Source organism: Berghia stephanieae, chromosome 1 (assembly GCF_034508935.2).
Source record: "Berghia stephanieae isolate SIO BIC M18660-M18661 chromosome 1, UCSD_Bste_1.3, whole genome shotgun sequence".
Taxonomy (NCBI): Eukaryota; Metazoa; Mollusca; class Gastropoda; order Nudibranchia; family Aeolidiidae; genus Berghia; species Berghia stephanieae.
Window position 1 is genome coordinate 22,713,357 of NC_088360.1, and position 15,286 is coordinate 22,728,642.

Below are 15,286 nucleotides of genomic sequence, written 5' to 3' on the forward strand. Positions count from 1 at the left end.
AGAGAGAGAAGAAGAAGAGAAGAAGAAGAAGAAGAAGAAGAAGAAGAAGAAGAAGAAGAAGAAGAAGAAGAAGAAGAAGAAGAAGAAGAAGAAGAAGAAGAAGAAAGAAGAAGAAGAGGTCTTCAGATCAGCAAAATTAAACAGTAACCCATCTCACCATGAGTTTGTTGAGACAATCGGTGGAAGCGTCGTCACTAGTGCTGGCCTTGACAGCTGTGACGTCATCAAGAGTCTCTTGCAACCAATCCAGAGTCTCCTCCAGCTCAGAGAGACACTTGCCTCTCTCATCTACCTCTTCCTGGACAGTGTCTGTCTCGGACTTGACTGTCTCAGTTAGTCTGAATAGATACAAGAAAATTTATGTGATTGAAAATTGATACAAATGCCACGCTGTCTGTCCATGTCAATTGGATTCAGTAGTCTGATGTCACGCCGCCCGGCAACGGCGGCCATCTTGGTTCTAAACAAAGAAAATCATTACTTTTTATTCTTCAAGCTGGCTAGAACTTTTCATATGGTTTGTGATCAGAATGTGTAAAAAATCAAAACATGATCAAATTTACGTGGTTTTTTTTCCCCTCTGGATACGCTTTTATGCTCGCCGGAGAAATATTTCATAAGGGCGTCCGCCATTGTTCCGATAGTTTAGAGCCAGTTGTTAAGTTACCATGCGTCATTAAGAGGGAAGTGACGTTACGACTGTTGAAGAGTATTGTTACAACAAAAGAAGTTGGCACTTTCCTACTCACTTCATTTCTTATTACCAACATAAGTGCCTGCTCCACTCACTTTTCTGAATTAAAAATTCACCCCAAATACCGGAGCATACTCAATGTCTCAATCGTTTCTATGTACGCTACATGTTTGTGTTGAGAATATTAGCTATTAAGTTTAAATGCTGGCCAACTAACTTCGTGTCGTCTGTATGTGTTGAACCCGTGACCTCAAGAAGTCAGGGAGAGAGCGCTCTAATAAAAGACTAGGGTTAGAGACGATCTTTTTATGGATCGTGGATAGCTCATACGGTAGAGTCACGCTCTCCCCGGCCAGGTACCAGTAAGGTCGCGGGTTCGAACCCCCATCGCCGCCGCGATCATCAGAAAAATTAAAGATGTAAAAAAAAAAAAAAAAAATGAGAAACCTCTAATATCAACAGGCTTTCCGTGTTTACGAGTAGCAAGACATTTTGTGTTTCCGTCTCTGGTTGAAACGACGTCTTGTTCCGGTCTTTAATAAGGTTCAACAGTCGTGACGTCACTTCTCTCGTAATGACACATGGCAACTTAGTAACTGGTTCTAAACTATCGGGAAAATGGCGGACGCCCTTATGAAATACTTCTACGACGAGCATAAAAGTGTATCCAGAGGAGTAAAACATTATAAATCTGATCAAGTTTTGACTTTTATACATTCTGATCACATGACACGTGCAAAAGTTCTAGCCAGCATGAAGAATAAAAAGTACCGATTGTCTTTGTTTAGAACCAAGCTGCTCGTTGCTGGGCGGACGTGACATCAGACTACAAGAATGATTGAATGAATGAATGAATGAGTTAATAAATAAATTAATTAATTAATTAATTAATTAATTAATTAATTAATTAATTAATGGAGAATTGAAATAATGAAGGAATAAATGAATGAATGAATGAGTTAATAAATACATGAATGAATGAATAGATGAATGAATTAATTAATTAATTAGTTAGTTAATAAATAAATGAATGAATGGAGAATTGAAATAATGAATGAATAAATGATTGAATGAATGAAGAAATGAATGAATGAATGAATGAATAAATGAATGAATGAAACAAAAAGCAAATATAATATATAATTAAGAGTGAAAAGAGGACTGACTTCTCGTAAGACTCCACCAGCTTCATGAATCGTTCTTGTGATGAGATTTTGGCCTCGGCCGTCGGCAAGGCTTTCTGGAGTGATAAACTGGATGCCTGTAAACGTGAGACTTGGGGTTCGATTCTCTCTAGATGCTCATTGATTTCCTGTTTTAAAACAGATTTAGATAATGGTTGATAGATATCATGATGATGATGATGATGATGACGATGTTGTTGATGCCGATGATAGTGACGATGAGTATGATGTTACTAGTGTGCATCTGTGTGAGTGTGTCTTTGTCAATATATTGTATTGTTATAAATGTGTAACCAAATGATAAATTGCCACTATTTTGAGGACAATAAAGATATAGTATTAGTATTATTATTATCATCATCATCATCATCATCATCATCATCATCATCATCATCATCATCATCATCATCATCATCATCATCATCATCATTATTATTATTATTATTATTATTATTATTATTATTATCATTCATCATTATTAATATTATTATTATTATTATTATTATTATATTATTATTTTATTATTATTATTATTATTATTATTATTATTATTATTATTATTATTATTATTATTATTATTATTATTATTATTATTATTATTATTATTATTTATCATCATCATTATTAATAGCATTATTATTATTATCATAATATTGTTATTTTTATTATTATTATTATTATTATTATTATTATTATTATTATTATTATTATTATTATTATTATTATTATTACTATTATTACTATTATTATTATTATCATCATCATTATTATATCAAAATGTTATTTTGTATGTATGGTGTCTTTTGCTTTTTAAATGAAAACATTAATGACTGGATGGAAAATGAATATTAATAGCACCTTTACATAGAATCAAATTTCACTAAAATAAATTTGAGATCTTCTTATTCCTAAATGTGACTCAATACCTCAAACTGGTGTTATATCGGGATGAAAGTTAGACGATACAAATTGAATTTATGAACTAAAACATTCAACTTGAGTTCTTTCAATTCCCGATTGAAAACGACAATCATTAATATTTTAAACTGACAAAATCTAAAAAAACAAAACTCTTTTTCTCATCTCCACACTTTATATAATCATAATTATATAAAATGTGACCCACCGTCTCAAAACGGTATTATTTCGGGATGAACCAGATGCTAAAAAGTCAAATTAAAGTTAAACTGGACAAAATTATGAATGACTGGTATTCAGCAATCTGAAATATGATATTCATTCTCCTCAATAAAGTTTATAAACTCAACTCAAGTCTGATATTTCTGGCTACAAATTCAATTTTCAACATCTTAATCATCCCGACATAATACCGTTTTGAGACGAGGGGTCATAAATGATAATAATTTTTTCATCATCTCCACCAGTTTACAAACTATATTCAATAATATCAATAATTGTAGACCATTTCGAGTCATTCCTACTATTTAAAAAAACCCACTTTTTGTCTCCTAGTCCACTCTGTTATAACCACTCACTATTTTGATACAATGGATTGTATAATAATATAATTAATATAATAATAATAATAATAAATAATAATAATCATAATAATAAAATAATATAAATAATAATAATAATAATAATAAATTATATTAAAAAAAAATATTAATTAATAATAAATAATAATACAATATTATAATAATAATAATAATAATAATAATAATAATAATAATAATAATAATAATAATAATAATAATAATAATAATAATACACATTTATACAGCGCTCATTCTCGTGTAAAACACAAGCTCGGGGCACTTTACAATATAAATTATCAATTTTGAGTGGGGGGGGGGGGATTAATTCATAGCCAAATCAAGGATTCATAGCGTCAATAAAAACAAATACAGTAAAGATGTGTCTTGAGATTCTTTTTTAAAGGCAGGTAAAGACTTACACGCCCTCAGACCACGTGGTAGTTCATTCCTAATGTTGTGGCCGAAACATAATATAAGACTGGTAGATAACCACGCCTCTCGGACAATCGTCATAGTAAACTGTGTCAGTGATTGGTAGACACAGCAAACTGCACTGGTTTTACTATTTATGGTATTATTTAAATAAAATACCCACTGTTCTACCACCTGATCAATAGAAGTAACATAGAAAACTATGTGTAAACTTACGTTCATAATCTGATCGAGAAATTCGTGTGATAACTGGTCACCCGTCTTGCGGTATAAAAATATTAGCAATGATCAGAGAGAGGTCGATTTCTTTCACGTTACTATTCATAAACAACCCACTAGGTTTGTCCGAGCACGCGTGGGGGTGTGTCACAAATTCTGTGTTTTGATTGGTCAAAAATCTACCGGTTAATTAGACGTGGGTACCTTCAATTTGTCCAGTTCTATGGATAACTCCTGGCGTGTCGGGGCATCCGTCACCACCGTCTTCATTTTCATCTCCGACTCCTCCAGCACCCTTTCTGTAGCTGACATCAAATCACTCAGGTCACCCCACTGGCCATCAATTTCCTAAAAAAAAAAAAACCCCAAAAAACTTGAGCTTTTATATAGAGCAATATCCACTAAACGTGCTCAAAGCGCTTTACAAGGGGTCCCTGACTAATAGCAACACGTAACATGTAGAATGATAACATGCCGAAAAGCTTACAAAATTAGAGTATTTATTATAATCAGATATCATGGTAGCAACAACAAAAATAACATTTCTAGAAAATAAAAATTCTATTCTCATCTTATTTATTATTCGTTAACTCATAGAAATGAGCATAGATAGGTTCTGAAATAATTGAAGAAAAGTTTGCTAAGCTAAATCTATTTCTGATTGAAGAAAAGTTTGCTAAGCTAAATCTATTTCTGATTGAAGAAAAGTTTGCTAAGCTAAATCTATTTCTGATTGAAGAAAAGTGTGCTAAGCTAAATCTATTTCTGATTGAAGAAAAGTGTGCTAAGCTAAATCTATTCTGATTGAAGAAAAGTTTGCTAAGTTAAATCTATTTCTGATTGAAGAAACGTTTGCTAAGTTAAATCTATTCTGATTGAAGAAAAGTTGCTAAGTTAAATCTATTTCTGATTGAAGAACGTTTGCTAAGTAAAATCTATTTCTGATTGAAGAAAGTTTCCCTAAGTTAAATCTATTCTGATTGAAGAAAGTTTGCTAAGTTAATCTATTCTGATTGAGAACGTTGCTAATAAATCTATTTCTGATTGAAGAAAAGTTGCTAAGTTAAATCTATTTCGATTTGAGACATAAGATCAATCTATAAGAGCCTTTCTATTCTCTGGTATAAAACAACGTCATAAAGTTGTTGTTGTTGTTTTGTTGTTGTTGTTCTTGTTGTTTGTGGTGTGTTGTTTTTGTTTTTTGTTTTTTTTATTGGGGGGGGGGGGGTTGGTTGTTTTTTTTTTGTTTTTGTTTTTTTGTTTGTTTGTTTTATGTTTTTTTTGTTTGTTCTTTTTTGTGTTTTTTTTAGGGGGGGGGGGGGTAGTTGTTTTAAATTGTATCGCTTTATAAGTAGGACTAACCGATCTAAAAATATAAGAAAATTAAACTGAACTCTCTTCAACTGCAACTCATTTCTGAATTTGATAAAAAAATTTACTATAAATAGCCAAAGATCCCCTTTCAATAACAACCAGTGCAAAAAAAAAATAATAATAATTTAAAAAATAAAAAATCAGGTTTCATGGGTTTTATGATGGCTCTTAAAGACAGCAGGACTTGATCTCACCTCCAGGTTTAGTAGCCTTGATTCCACTTGACCAGTGAGCGTGTCCCATCGCTGGTTAAAGGAAGTGGTCAGTCTCTGGAGGACGTTTCTACTCGGGGGGTTGGCCACACGGTCCAGACTTCTGGACAGTTCATTCACGTTGTCTACCAATGGTCGAGTCGTTTCCATATGTTCCTCAAAACTCTGGAGAAATTGAAAACAAATTGTAAATAAAATCGCCAAAACAATTACACATTTTGTTCAGTTCAGTACTTGGTTCTTTGTTGTTGTTTTTGTTTTTTTGTTTACATTTATCCTAAGAGAATGATTGTAAAAGTGGAAATAATATTTACTTTAACAAAGGCTTCTTCTCATCTCACATTCACCTTTATCGTCTAATTCTACGTGTGTTGTTGACAAAGGGGAAACCTGAAATGTCTGCATCATTTTTCCTTGTAAATGACATTGAAGCTTCTATTCCACTTTTCAATTGCTATATGCGTCATCGTTTTGGTAACTCTGGACACACTTAAAATCAGAAAAGAGCAACATCTTTGTGAATATTCATGAAATGAAAACAGCTGAAAACAGCTCAACGTACTGACCTTGACTAGCTCCAAATGAGTCTTGATGTTCTCCTGACTGGCGTCGCTATTCTTGTCGATGGCTGACCAGTCGGTTTCCAGAGTGTCCAGTTTGCCATTCAGTTCTGATAACGTGTCCTTCAAAAACAAAACAAAACAAAACAAAAACAAGAAAGTTTTTATTTCCCAAGCGTTATAGACTTCGTGATTCATCTTTTTTCATCTTTATTTTTACAATCACATCCTTTTTGAAAGTTAATAATGTTACCCAATCGCGACCCATCGACTCAAATCAATATTGAATTGTGGTGATTTAGATTTTAAAAAAAACATTGAATTTTATCACTAGAATAAGAGGAAAATGTCATAAATTTGATCAATTTAGCGTTACATTCGCCTTTTCAACATTTGATTCATCTCCAGATGTACCCGATTTGGCCGACGGGTTACAAATAATGACTGACAAAATAAAGGAAAAAGAAATAAAAAGGAAAAAGAAATGAGAAGGAATTAATGTATTATGAAATGTTTTTAATTTCTAGGCCAAAATCATAATACTATAATTCTATAATTGGAGGAGGAGTAGAATGAAGAGGGGGCATGAGATAAAGTGGGAACCAGTGGAGGAGAGTGAGAGGATGGCACGGGAGGAGAAGGAGGAGGAGGAAGGGGAAGAGTAGGAGGAGGAGAAAGTGCCGAAGGAAGAGGAGGAGGAGAGGAGAAGGAGGAAGAGGAGGATAAGAAGGACATGGCTAAGGAGGAGGAAGAGGAGGAGGAGAAAAGCCCGTGTATTTTTAATCGTAAAAGTTTCCTTAATGATATAGATAGTATGCGCTTGGCTGAGAAGCTCACAACATTGCCATCCGGAAGTATAACGGGCCAACAGTCTGGTTAATACCGTTTAGTGAGAATTACTCATAAACGTGGATGGCAAAAAAAAAAACAATAACAAAGACCTGAGTGACTTCATTCTATCTATGACATCATACCTGGAAGAGTTTCCATTGAGCAGCCTTCTCCTCCATCATGGCTTGTTTCTTGTGGGCCGATGCGGTGACGTTGGACAACTTCTTGTTGACGTTTTTCAGGGTTTGTTTCATGGTGGCGCTGTCGTTGGCATCCAACGTGGGAAGGAGACGCTCCGACAACTCTGCCACTTGTTCTATCTCATCTTGACACAGACTGGCTTCCGTGAAATAGTCCTGTTGAACGTCAGCTCATTATAATAATATCATGTTTATGAGGTAACTCCTACTTTACTTTGCTCATTTTGTTTATTCTAATGGTTATGTCCCTTAGACCATTATACGCTGATTGATACGTCATTTCGTTTCTCATTGATCCATTTTTTTTATTGTGCCTAAATAAATAATCACGTGAAGTTGAATGTAAGCTTCAATTTAATTACAACAACAGATCAAATGAACGTTTCGGGTTTCCCCTTTATCAACAAAACAGAATGAATGAAACACCGCAGATGTGTTACATTCATCCTGTTTTGTTTATAAAGGGGAAACCCGAAACGTTCATTTGATCTGTTTTTGTAATTAAATTGAAGCTTACATTCAACTTCACGTTATTATTTATTTCTTCGAGCTTCGAGCAGCAACATTTACACTTTATTGTGCCTATGATGATACATTTCCTGTTGTTGTTCCCTTGCAAGATCAGCAAGATGTCCGTTCAGTTAGTCAATTTATGATCGAACGACCAATCCCTACTGTTTGTATTTGTACTTAACATTTGATGCAAACATTACGGGAGACCTTCCATAAGCTACTACATCCCAAGTATTCTTGTTCTAGTAGGGGGTTTGGGAGGGGGGAAACTTTTTTTTTTTTTTTTAAAGTCTTCCCCCCTCCCAAACCCCCTACTAGAACAAGAATACTTGGGATGTAGTAGCTTATGGCAGGTCTCCCAACATTACCAATACAGAATACATTATACAAGTGGTTCACGTTGACTTGGATACTTCTGAAGTTTTTTTTCATTCTCGAGAACAAGATTACCAGAGGAAACCGGTTTAAAACTTTTATTGACAGATACAAAACTAACTTAAGGGGGATTTTTTAAAAATCAAGTATGAAACGAAAACTGCTTCCTCTGTCGACAGATTCAAAATAATGCTTTGATAACATGGTAATCGATTCCAGATTTACTTATGATTACATTTCAACACACAACGGGTTCAAAGGTCAGTTGCCTAAATAATCCTTTACATGATATGATATGACGTAATACGATACAACACCAAGGAACAATTGACAAAGACTTCCGCTAACTACTACGACTACTACTACGACTACTACCACTACTACTACTACTACTACTACTACTACTACTACTACTACTACTACTACTACTACTACTACTACTACTACTACTATTACTACTACGACTACTACCACTACTACTACTACTACTACTACTACTACTACTACTACTACTACTACTACTACTACTACTACTACTACGACTACTACTACTACTACTATTACTACTACATTCTACTATACTACTTATACTACTACTACTACTACTACTAATACTACTACTACTACTACTACTACTACTACTACTACTACTACTACTACTACTACTACTACTGCTACTACTACTACAACTACTACTACTACCACTACTACTACTGATAATCATTAGTTAAAGCCAATTCTACAAACACGGACAATGGATAAAAAATGCACCAGGCCACTTACGGTAAAATCACTCAGGGTTCCTTCTAGAGTATCAAGGTCAACCCCATCATAACCTGAGTCAAGGAGGTCTTCGGCACCCCTCAGCCAATCAGAGACTTGCTTCATGGAATTCTCAAACTGCTTCCTGTCTGTCTGGGCCTCAGTAAGAAACTGTTCTTTCTTGGCAATGGCGTCCTGTAAACAAGATAATTTGAAGAGTTTAAATTTTAATAAAAAATTGAGCTTTTATATGGCGCAATATCCACTAAGTGCGCTCAAAGCGCTTTACAAGGGGTCCCTGGCCAACAGCAACACTTAACATGTAGGACATGGCGCCTTTTAGGCGTGATTTTAATTTTTTTCGGACAGAGACAACGCTGTTAACGGCCAGGTACTCATTTTACACCTGGCTACCGTGAGAGAATGTGAGTAAATAGTCTTTTCCGAGCGAGGCTCGAACCTAGGACCTTCCGATCCGATAGCGAGTGTCATACCGCAAGAACACATAGCCGCACATACAGTTAGACATAAATTTTATCTCCAAAGCACTTTCTTTACACGGGTCACTACTGAATGATCAAATTTAATCCGAGAAAACTGGATCCATTTGGTGGAAAGGCAATAAAATATACAGCCTTTTATTTATTTCTCATCGTCATTAATCATCTGTTCTGACGTCATGTTGTATCAAAAATTAAAGAAAAGAATAAAAAAAGCAATATCCCAATCTTTCCCCTACCCTACACACACACACACACACACACACACACACACACACACACATACACACATTCACAAAAAAATAAACCTTATGTTAGAATATTAATTTTCATGCTTTTAAAAAGCTTGCAATTACGTGAGCTTTGAGCTGTTTTCATAATAGATAAAAAAGCGACATCCATTTCTGTGATTGAGATCGTTTATAATGGATATGTCTGATATGCAACCAACATAAACACAACATTGTGGACGAGACAAGTCACCTGCAAGGCGCTATTTTAATTTCAGACAGTTCCCGTCTACGTACTTACTTTACACCTGAGTGCAGTGAGAAAATTTGATTCAGCAGCCTTTTCCAAGGTAAGGACTTAACTTTATAACGCCCAGTGCAGGACTCGAACCAGGGTCCTACCAGTCTAAATGCGAATGTCATAGCCCAATAGCACAAAAACACGCACCATCTGTTTATCAATAACAAATTGTAGGACGAGATTTTCACCTTAATCGTCCCCTCGAGAGTCTTGATATGTTCCATTTTCTCACAGAATTCTGGCGTCGGAGCCTCTTTGATGTGCTCAAAGTTGACAGTTTGTTGGGTCATCTTTTCCTTGATGGCTTCCAGCTTTCCTATAGCTTCACAAGACGCAGCCTGAAAATATTTCAAAGATCAAATCATGAAGTTCATCATCATTGAAGTATGAGTTACAGAATACTGAATGCAAAACGCTTTAATTACTTTGTTGCATTGTTGTTCGTGGAAGCAGTGAGTTTGAAATTTCAGATATCTTGTTTGCAATACAAATATCAAAGTAATAATACTTGATAGCTTGTTTGCGATACAAATACCAAAGTAATAATACTTGATAGCTTGTTTGCGATACAAATACCAAAGTAATAATACTTGATATCTTGTTTGCGATACAAATACCAAAGTAATAATACTTGATAGCTTGTTTGCGATACAAATACCAAAGTAATAATACTTGATAGCTTGTTTGCGATACAAATACCAAAGTAATAATACTTGATAGCTTGTTTGCGATACAAATACCAAAGTAATAATACTTGATAGCTTGTTTGCGATACAAATACCAAAGTAATAATATTGATATCTTGTTTGTGATACAAATACCTAAGTAATAATACTTGATATCTTGTTTGCGATACAAATACCAAAGTAATAATACTTGATAGCTTGTTTGCGAGACAAATACCAAAGTAATAATACTTGATAGCTTGTTTGCGAGACAAATACCAAGATAATAATATTTGGTGAATAAAGTCTGATGTCTAGGCTGAGAGAATTGCACGTTGCATATTCTATGCTTGGATAAAATAAGTAATATATACTACTGGCGCTTAAATAATTCCATTTCAACTACAAATGGGGCGCCTTATCCTCTCCTTACCACCTGCAGCAAATTCGTCACATTTGTTACGACACAAATTCAATTTTCTTTTTTCAGATTTATTTTGTACATCACAAAATTTGAAGAATGATCTTTGTTTAAGTAATAAGAACATAAAGTTGTTTTGTAGAGAGCTTGTTTGAGTTCAAAAAAACATTTTTTTTTTCTGCTGGGTAAGCCTGCCATTTTGGGAAATACTGAAATTGATCGGTAAGGAGAGATTTAATATGGTTTGCTTTGTAATCTTTTTAAAGTGTGCTATTTCCATCTTTCCAAATTCTTAAAATAAATTTCTTGAAAAATATTCCAATATTAGCTAAACAATTTTAACCTCTCATGATAATACATACTTTCAAAACAAATAAGCTAATATAAATTTTATCAGGACTTTTATATTTAAAAGATGAATTGCCATTCCAGTGTCAAATATCAAAGTGAACCGAAAAAGTAATAAATAACCTACGAATTCCTTCTTTATTTTTCTTTGTACAGAGAGGTGTGGCAAAAACCCATATTGATGCTATAGGGAATGAGATTAGCGGAAGAGTAGCGTCCCTTGATTGGACGTCACCCGTAGTCTGTGACCTCACCGGCGGAAAAGTTATTAGAGAGAGAACGTCATGTTGGTTGTGCGCATGCGGCTCTCGTCCTCGCTTCCGCGCACAACCAACATGACGTTCTCTCTCTAATAACTTTTCCGCCGGTGACGTCACAGACTATGGGTGACGTCCAATCAAGGGACGCTACTCTTCCGCTAATCTCATTCCCTATACTGTTAGTTTTAAAACACTCATGACATCCGTCTGGCGGATACAACCTACCAACACACAAAACTATGTGTAACCTTAAACGTTTATAGTCTGATAAATACAATTTAGTGAGAATTACTCATAAAAATTGCTGGCTAAAAAACAATAACAAAGAGCAGAATGACGTCAAGTTCGTTCCGTCTATTGAGTGCCACATAATTCCAACTAAACGCCAAACAATTTTGTCAAAAAAGAAATCGAACACATTTTACCTTATGTTTCTCTATGACTGGCTCAATCTTGTTGGCCTCAAAGTGCACAGGCTTGCACGAGGCCAGGGTGTCTTCCTGGGACTCCAGCCAGGATACGACCTCCAGAACGGACGACTCCAAATCTTCTCTTTCACGTTGGATGGATTCGCATTGGCCTAGCTTGTCTTTGGTTCGAGCTTTCAAGTCTTTCAACTAGGATTCAATTAGGACGACATTTTAATTTCACGATGTTGTCTAAACTGATTTCATGTTGTTGATTTATTTGGATCTTCCAAAGATGTTGGTCATGAATCTCGGTAGAATTTAGTCTAATAATAATAATACCTTAAATTACATTGAAAAGAATTGGCTTAATCAATATTGTTGATTGTTTACTTCTTGCATGCAAGATTGATCATCAATTTATCATTTACACAATCATTTTTTATGTTCGGTATAGCAAAAAAAAATAAAAAAAAAAATTAAAAAAAAAAAAAGGAGAATACAAAAAGGAAAAGACACAAAACTAATATTGTTTAAAATATCAATAGATATATCAACAACTGATGATTACGATATAATAAATTACCTGTTGTAGCATTTTTTAAAGGTTACTTAAACCTATTTGAGGATGCATCCTAAATCCTGTGTCAATCTTTGAAGATCACCCTTGTCTATCCATTAGCCTCCAAGCACAATTTCTATCTATTATTGACCCATCTTTTACAGCTACAGTGGAGCATATTTTGACCACATGCTATTATAATATGCGGCTATGTAGTCTTGTGGTATGCCACTCGCTTTCGGATCGGAAGGTCCTGGGTTCGAGCCTCGCTCTGCGCATAGTTGAATCCTTGGAGAAGGCTCGTTACTCACATTCTCTCACCGTATCAGGTGTAAAATGAGAACCTGGCCGTTAACAGCGTTGTATCTGTCCGAAAAATATGTAATATCGCCTAATATGCGTCATGTCCCGTCCTAAATGTTAAATGTTGCTGTTGACCAGGGACCCTTTGTAAAGCGCTTTGAGCACGTTTAGTGGATATTGCGCTATGTAAAAGCTCCAAAAAGGCTCAATAATCAGTTTGCCTCTGTCTGCTCACTGTTCATTTAATTTTCAAATAAGGTAGATAGTTGACAACGACAAAATCTTATGTCGATTTAGGCAATACATGTGCAGTAACTTGTAATTCTTTGAGTATACATACATACATAATATATATATATATATATATATATATATATATTTTATATATATATATATATATATATATATATATTATGAGTGTTGGTGGGTACTTGTAGGTACGAAAGTGCTCGATAATGGTGGTTAGAGCTAATATATAATGTAAATTTTCACTCACATTTTTTGCCGAGACGACCCGTTTCTGTGTATTTCTCACACTTCTTCAGTCGGCATAATCCATTTTGTCATGTCCGTAGAAAACTCCAAACTAAAGTTGTTTCGCTGTGTAGTGGTGATTAGTTTTGATGTGTATTGTGATGTGCTCTCATGTTTATATTATGAGTGTGTGTGTGTGTGTGTTTGTGCGTGTAGGTGTGTTGTGTGTTGTGTGTACATGTGTGTGTGTGATATTGTAGTGGAATGTGGTTGCGGCGGGGGGGGGGGGGGGGGGGGGGAGGGAGGAGGGAAGAGGGGGAGGAGGGGTATAATGGGGTCGGGAGGGGGGGGGGAAGGGGGGGGGGAGGAAAGGGGGGGGTTATTTGGCCTTTTGCGTTTTTAGCTTGAATTTGTTAGAGTGTCTGCACAGTGTCATCAGTTCAGATCTTTTGTTTAAGGTGCTATTGCTTCTGTGGTTGTGTAGTAAAATCTCCAGTTTCTCTGTCAGGCATAAATTGCATTTTCTAGCACCGCATCTGTAGGGGCTGCTTTGCTTGACGACCTCCCAGGTTATTGTTGGTGTTTTTTGTGTGTTTATTTGTTCCCAATAGTGCATTGCTAATTTGGTGCTTTTTGCTTTGCTTTCATGTGTTATGGAGGCTTTGTGGTTGTTGTATTGTGTTTTGAATGGGGGTTCTGTGCTGCCGATGTATTGTGCTGCGGTGTTATCAGTGGTTATGGTGGCTTTGTAGACTACGGCGCTTTTTTGGCAGTTTCCTTTAAGAGGGCAATTGTCTTTCTTTCTGCAGTTACAGTTGTCTTTATTTGTATTGGTGTTGTTGGGTTCGGATATGATTTGTCTGTTGTGGTTGGTAATGATCTGTTTCATGTTTTGTGCACAGCTGTAGCTTATCTTGACGTTGTTTCTGTTGATTATTGTGTGCAGACGGTGGTTCTTCGGGAAGTGCTTATCGATGAGTGCAAGGAAATGTTTGCCGATATTTGAAGTGATTGCGTTGTTGAACGGCGGGTTGAACCATATTATATTCCTTTTTCTGTTTTGTTTTGGTGTTGTGGCGTGTGTTAAATTTTTGTATTTCAGTGTTGAGTTGTGTCCGCTCTGTTTGAGTGCCATTTCGTAGTCTTGTTTTGTTTCGTTGAATATGTTTTCATTTGAAGAGAGGTTGTTTTAGCCGTTGTTCTATCATGGTGGGTATTTGTTTTATTATCGTGGGTGGGTGGTTGGAGTGTTTGTGGACGTACAATGGGGCGCTGTTGGGTTTCTTGTATGGTCTATACGTGTTTGTTTTGAGGCAGAGGATTGTGTCCAGGAAATCGACTTGGTGTAGGTTACTTTCTAGTGTGATTTTGAGGTCGAGATCCTTGAATAATTCCTCCCCCCCCCCCTTTCCCCCCCCCCCTCCCGACCCCATTATACCCCTCCTCCCCCTCTTCCCTCCCCTCCCCCCCCCCCCCCCCCCCCCCCCCCCCCCCCGCCGCAACCACATTCCACTACAATATCACACACACACATGTACACACAACACACAACACACCTACACGCACAAACACACACACACACGCACACACACACACACCACACACACACTCATAATATAAACATGAGAGCACATCACAATACACATCAAAACTAATCACCACTACACAGCGAAACAACTTTAGTTTGGAGTTTTCTACGGACATGACAAAATGGATTATGCCGACTGAAGAAGTGTGAGAAATACACAGAAACGAGTCGTCTCGGCAAAAAATGTGAGTGAAAATTTACATTATATATATATATATATATATATATATATATATATATATATATATATATATATATATATATATATATATGTATATATATATATATATATATATATATATATATATATATATATATATATATATATATGTTTGGCCTAGTTGAAATAAGTCTCGAGTCTATTGAGGATTA

At 35.5% G+C, this 15,286-nt stretch overlaps 1 protein-coding gene across 4 annotated transcripts in view; it reads right to left on the bottom strand.

Annotated features, from left to right (window-relative positions):
- LOC144970464 (muscle-specific protein 300 kDa-like) overlaps positions 1–15,286 on the bottom strand; it is a 503,594-nt gene that overhangs the window by 148,694 nt on the left and 339,614 nt on the right. For all 4 annotated transcript variants that reach the window (XM_078910148.1, XM_078910139.1, XM_078910156.1 and 1 more), the window contains 9 exons: positions 12,006–12,197; positions 10,075–10,224; positions 8,877–9,050; positions 7,149–7,361; positions 6,181–6,297; positions 5,597–5,779; positions 4,233–4,376; positions 1,861–2,006; positions 158–338 (listed from right to left, as the gene is read on the bottom strand). In XM_078910148.1, the coding sequence (XP_078766274.1) occupies positions 158–338; positions 1,861–2,006; positions 4,233–4,376; positions 5,597–5,779; positions 6,181–6,297; positions 7,149–7,361; positions 8,877–9,050; positions 10,075–10,224; positions 12,006–12,197 (1,500 nt within the window). The remainder of the gene's footprint in view (positions 1–157; positions 339–1,860; positions 2,007–4,232; positions 4,377–5,596; positions 5,780–6,180; positions 6,298–7,148; positions 7,362–8,876; positions 9,051–10,074; positions 10,225–12,005; positions 12,198–15,286) is intronic.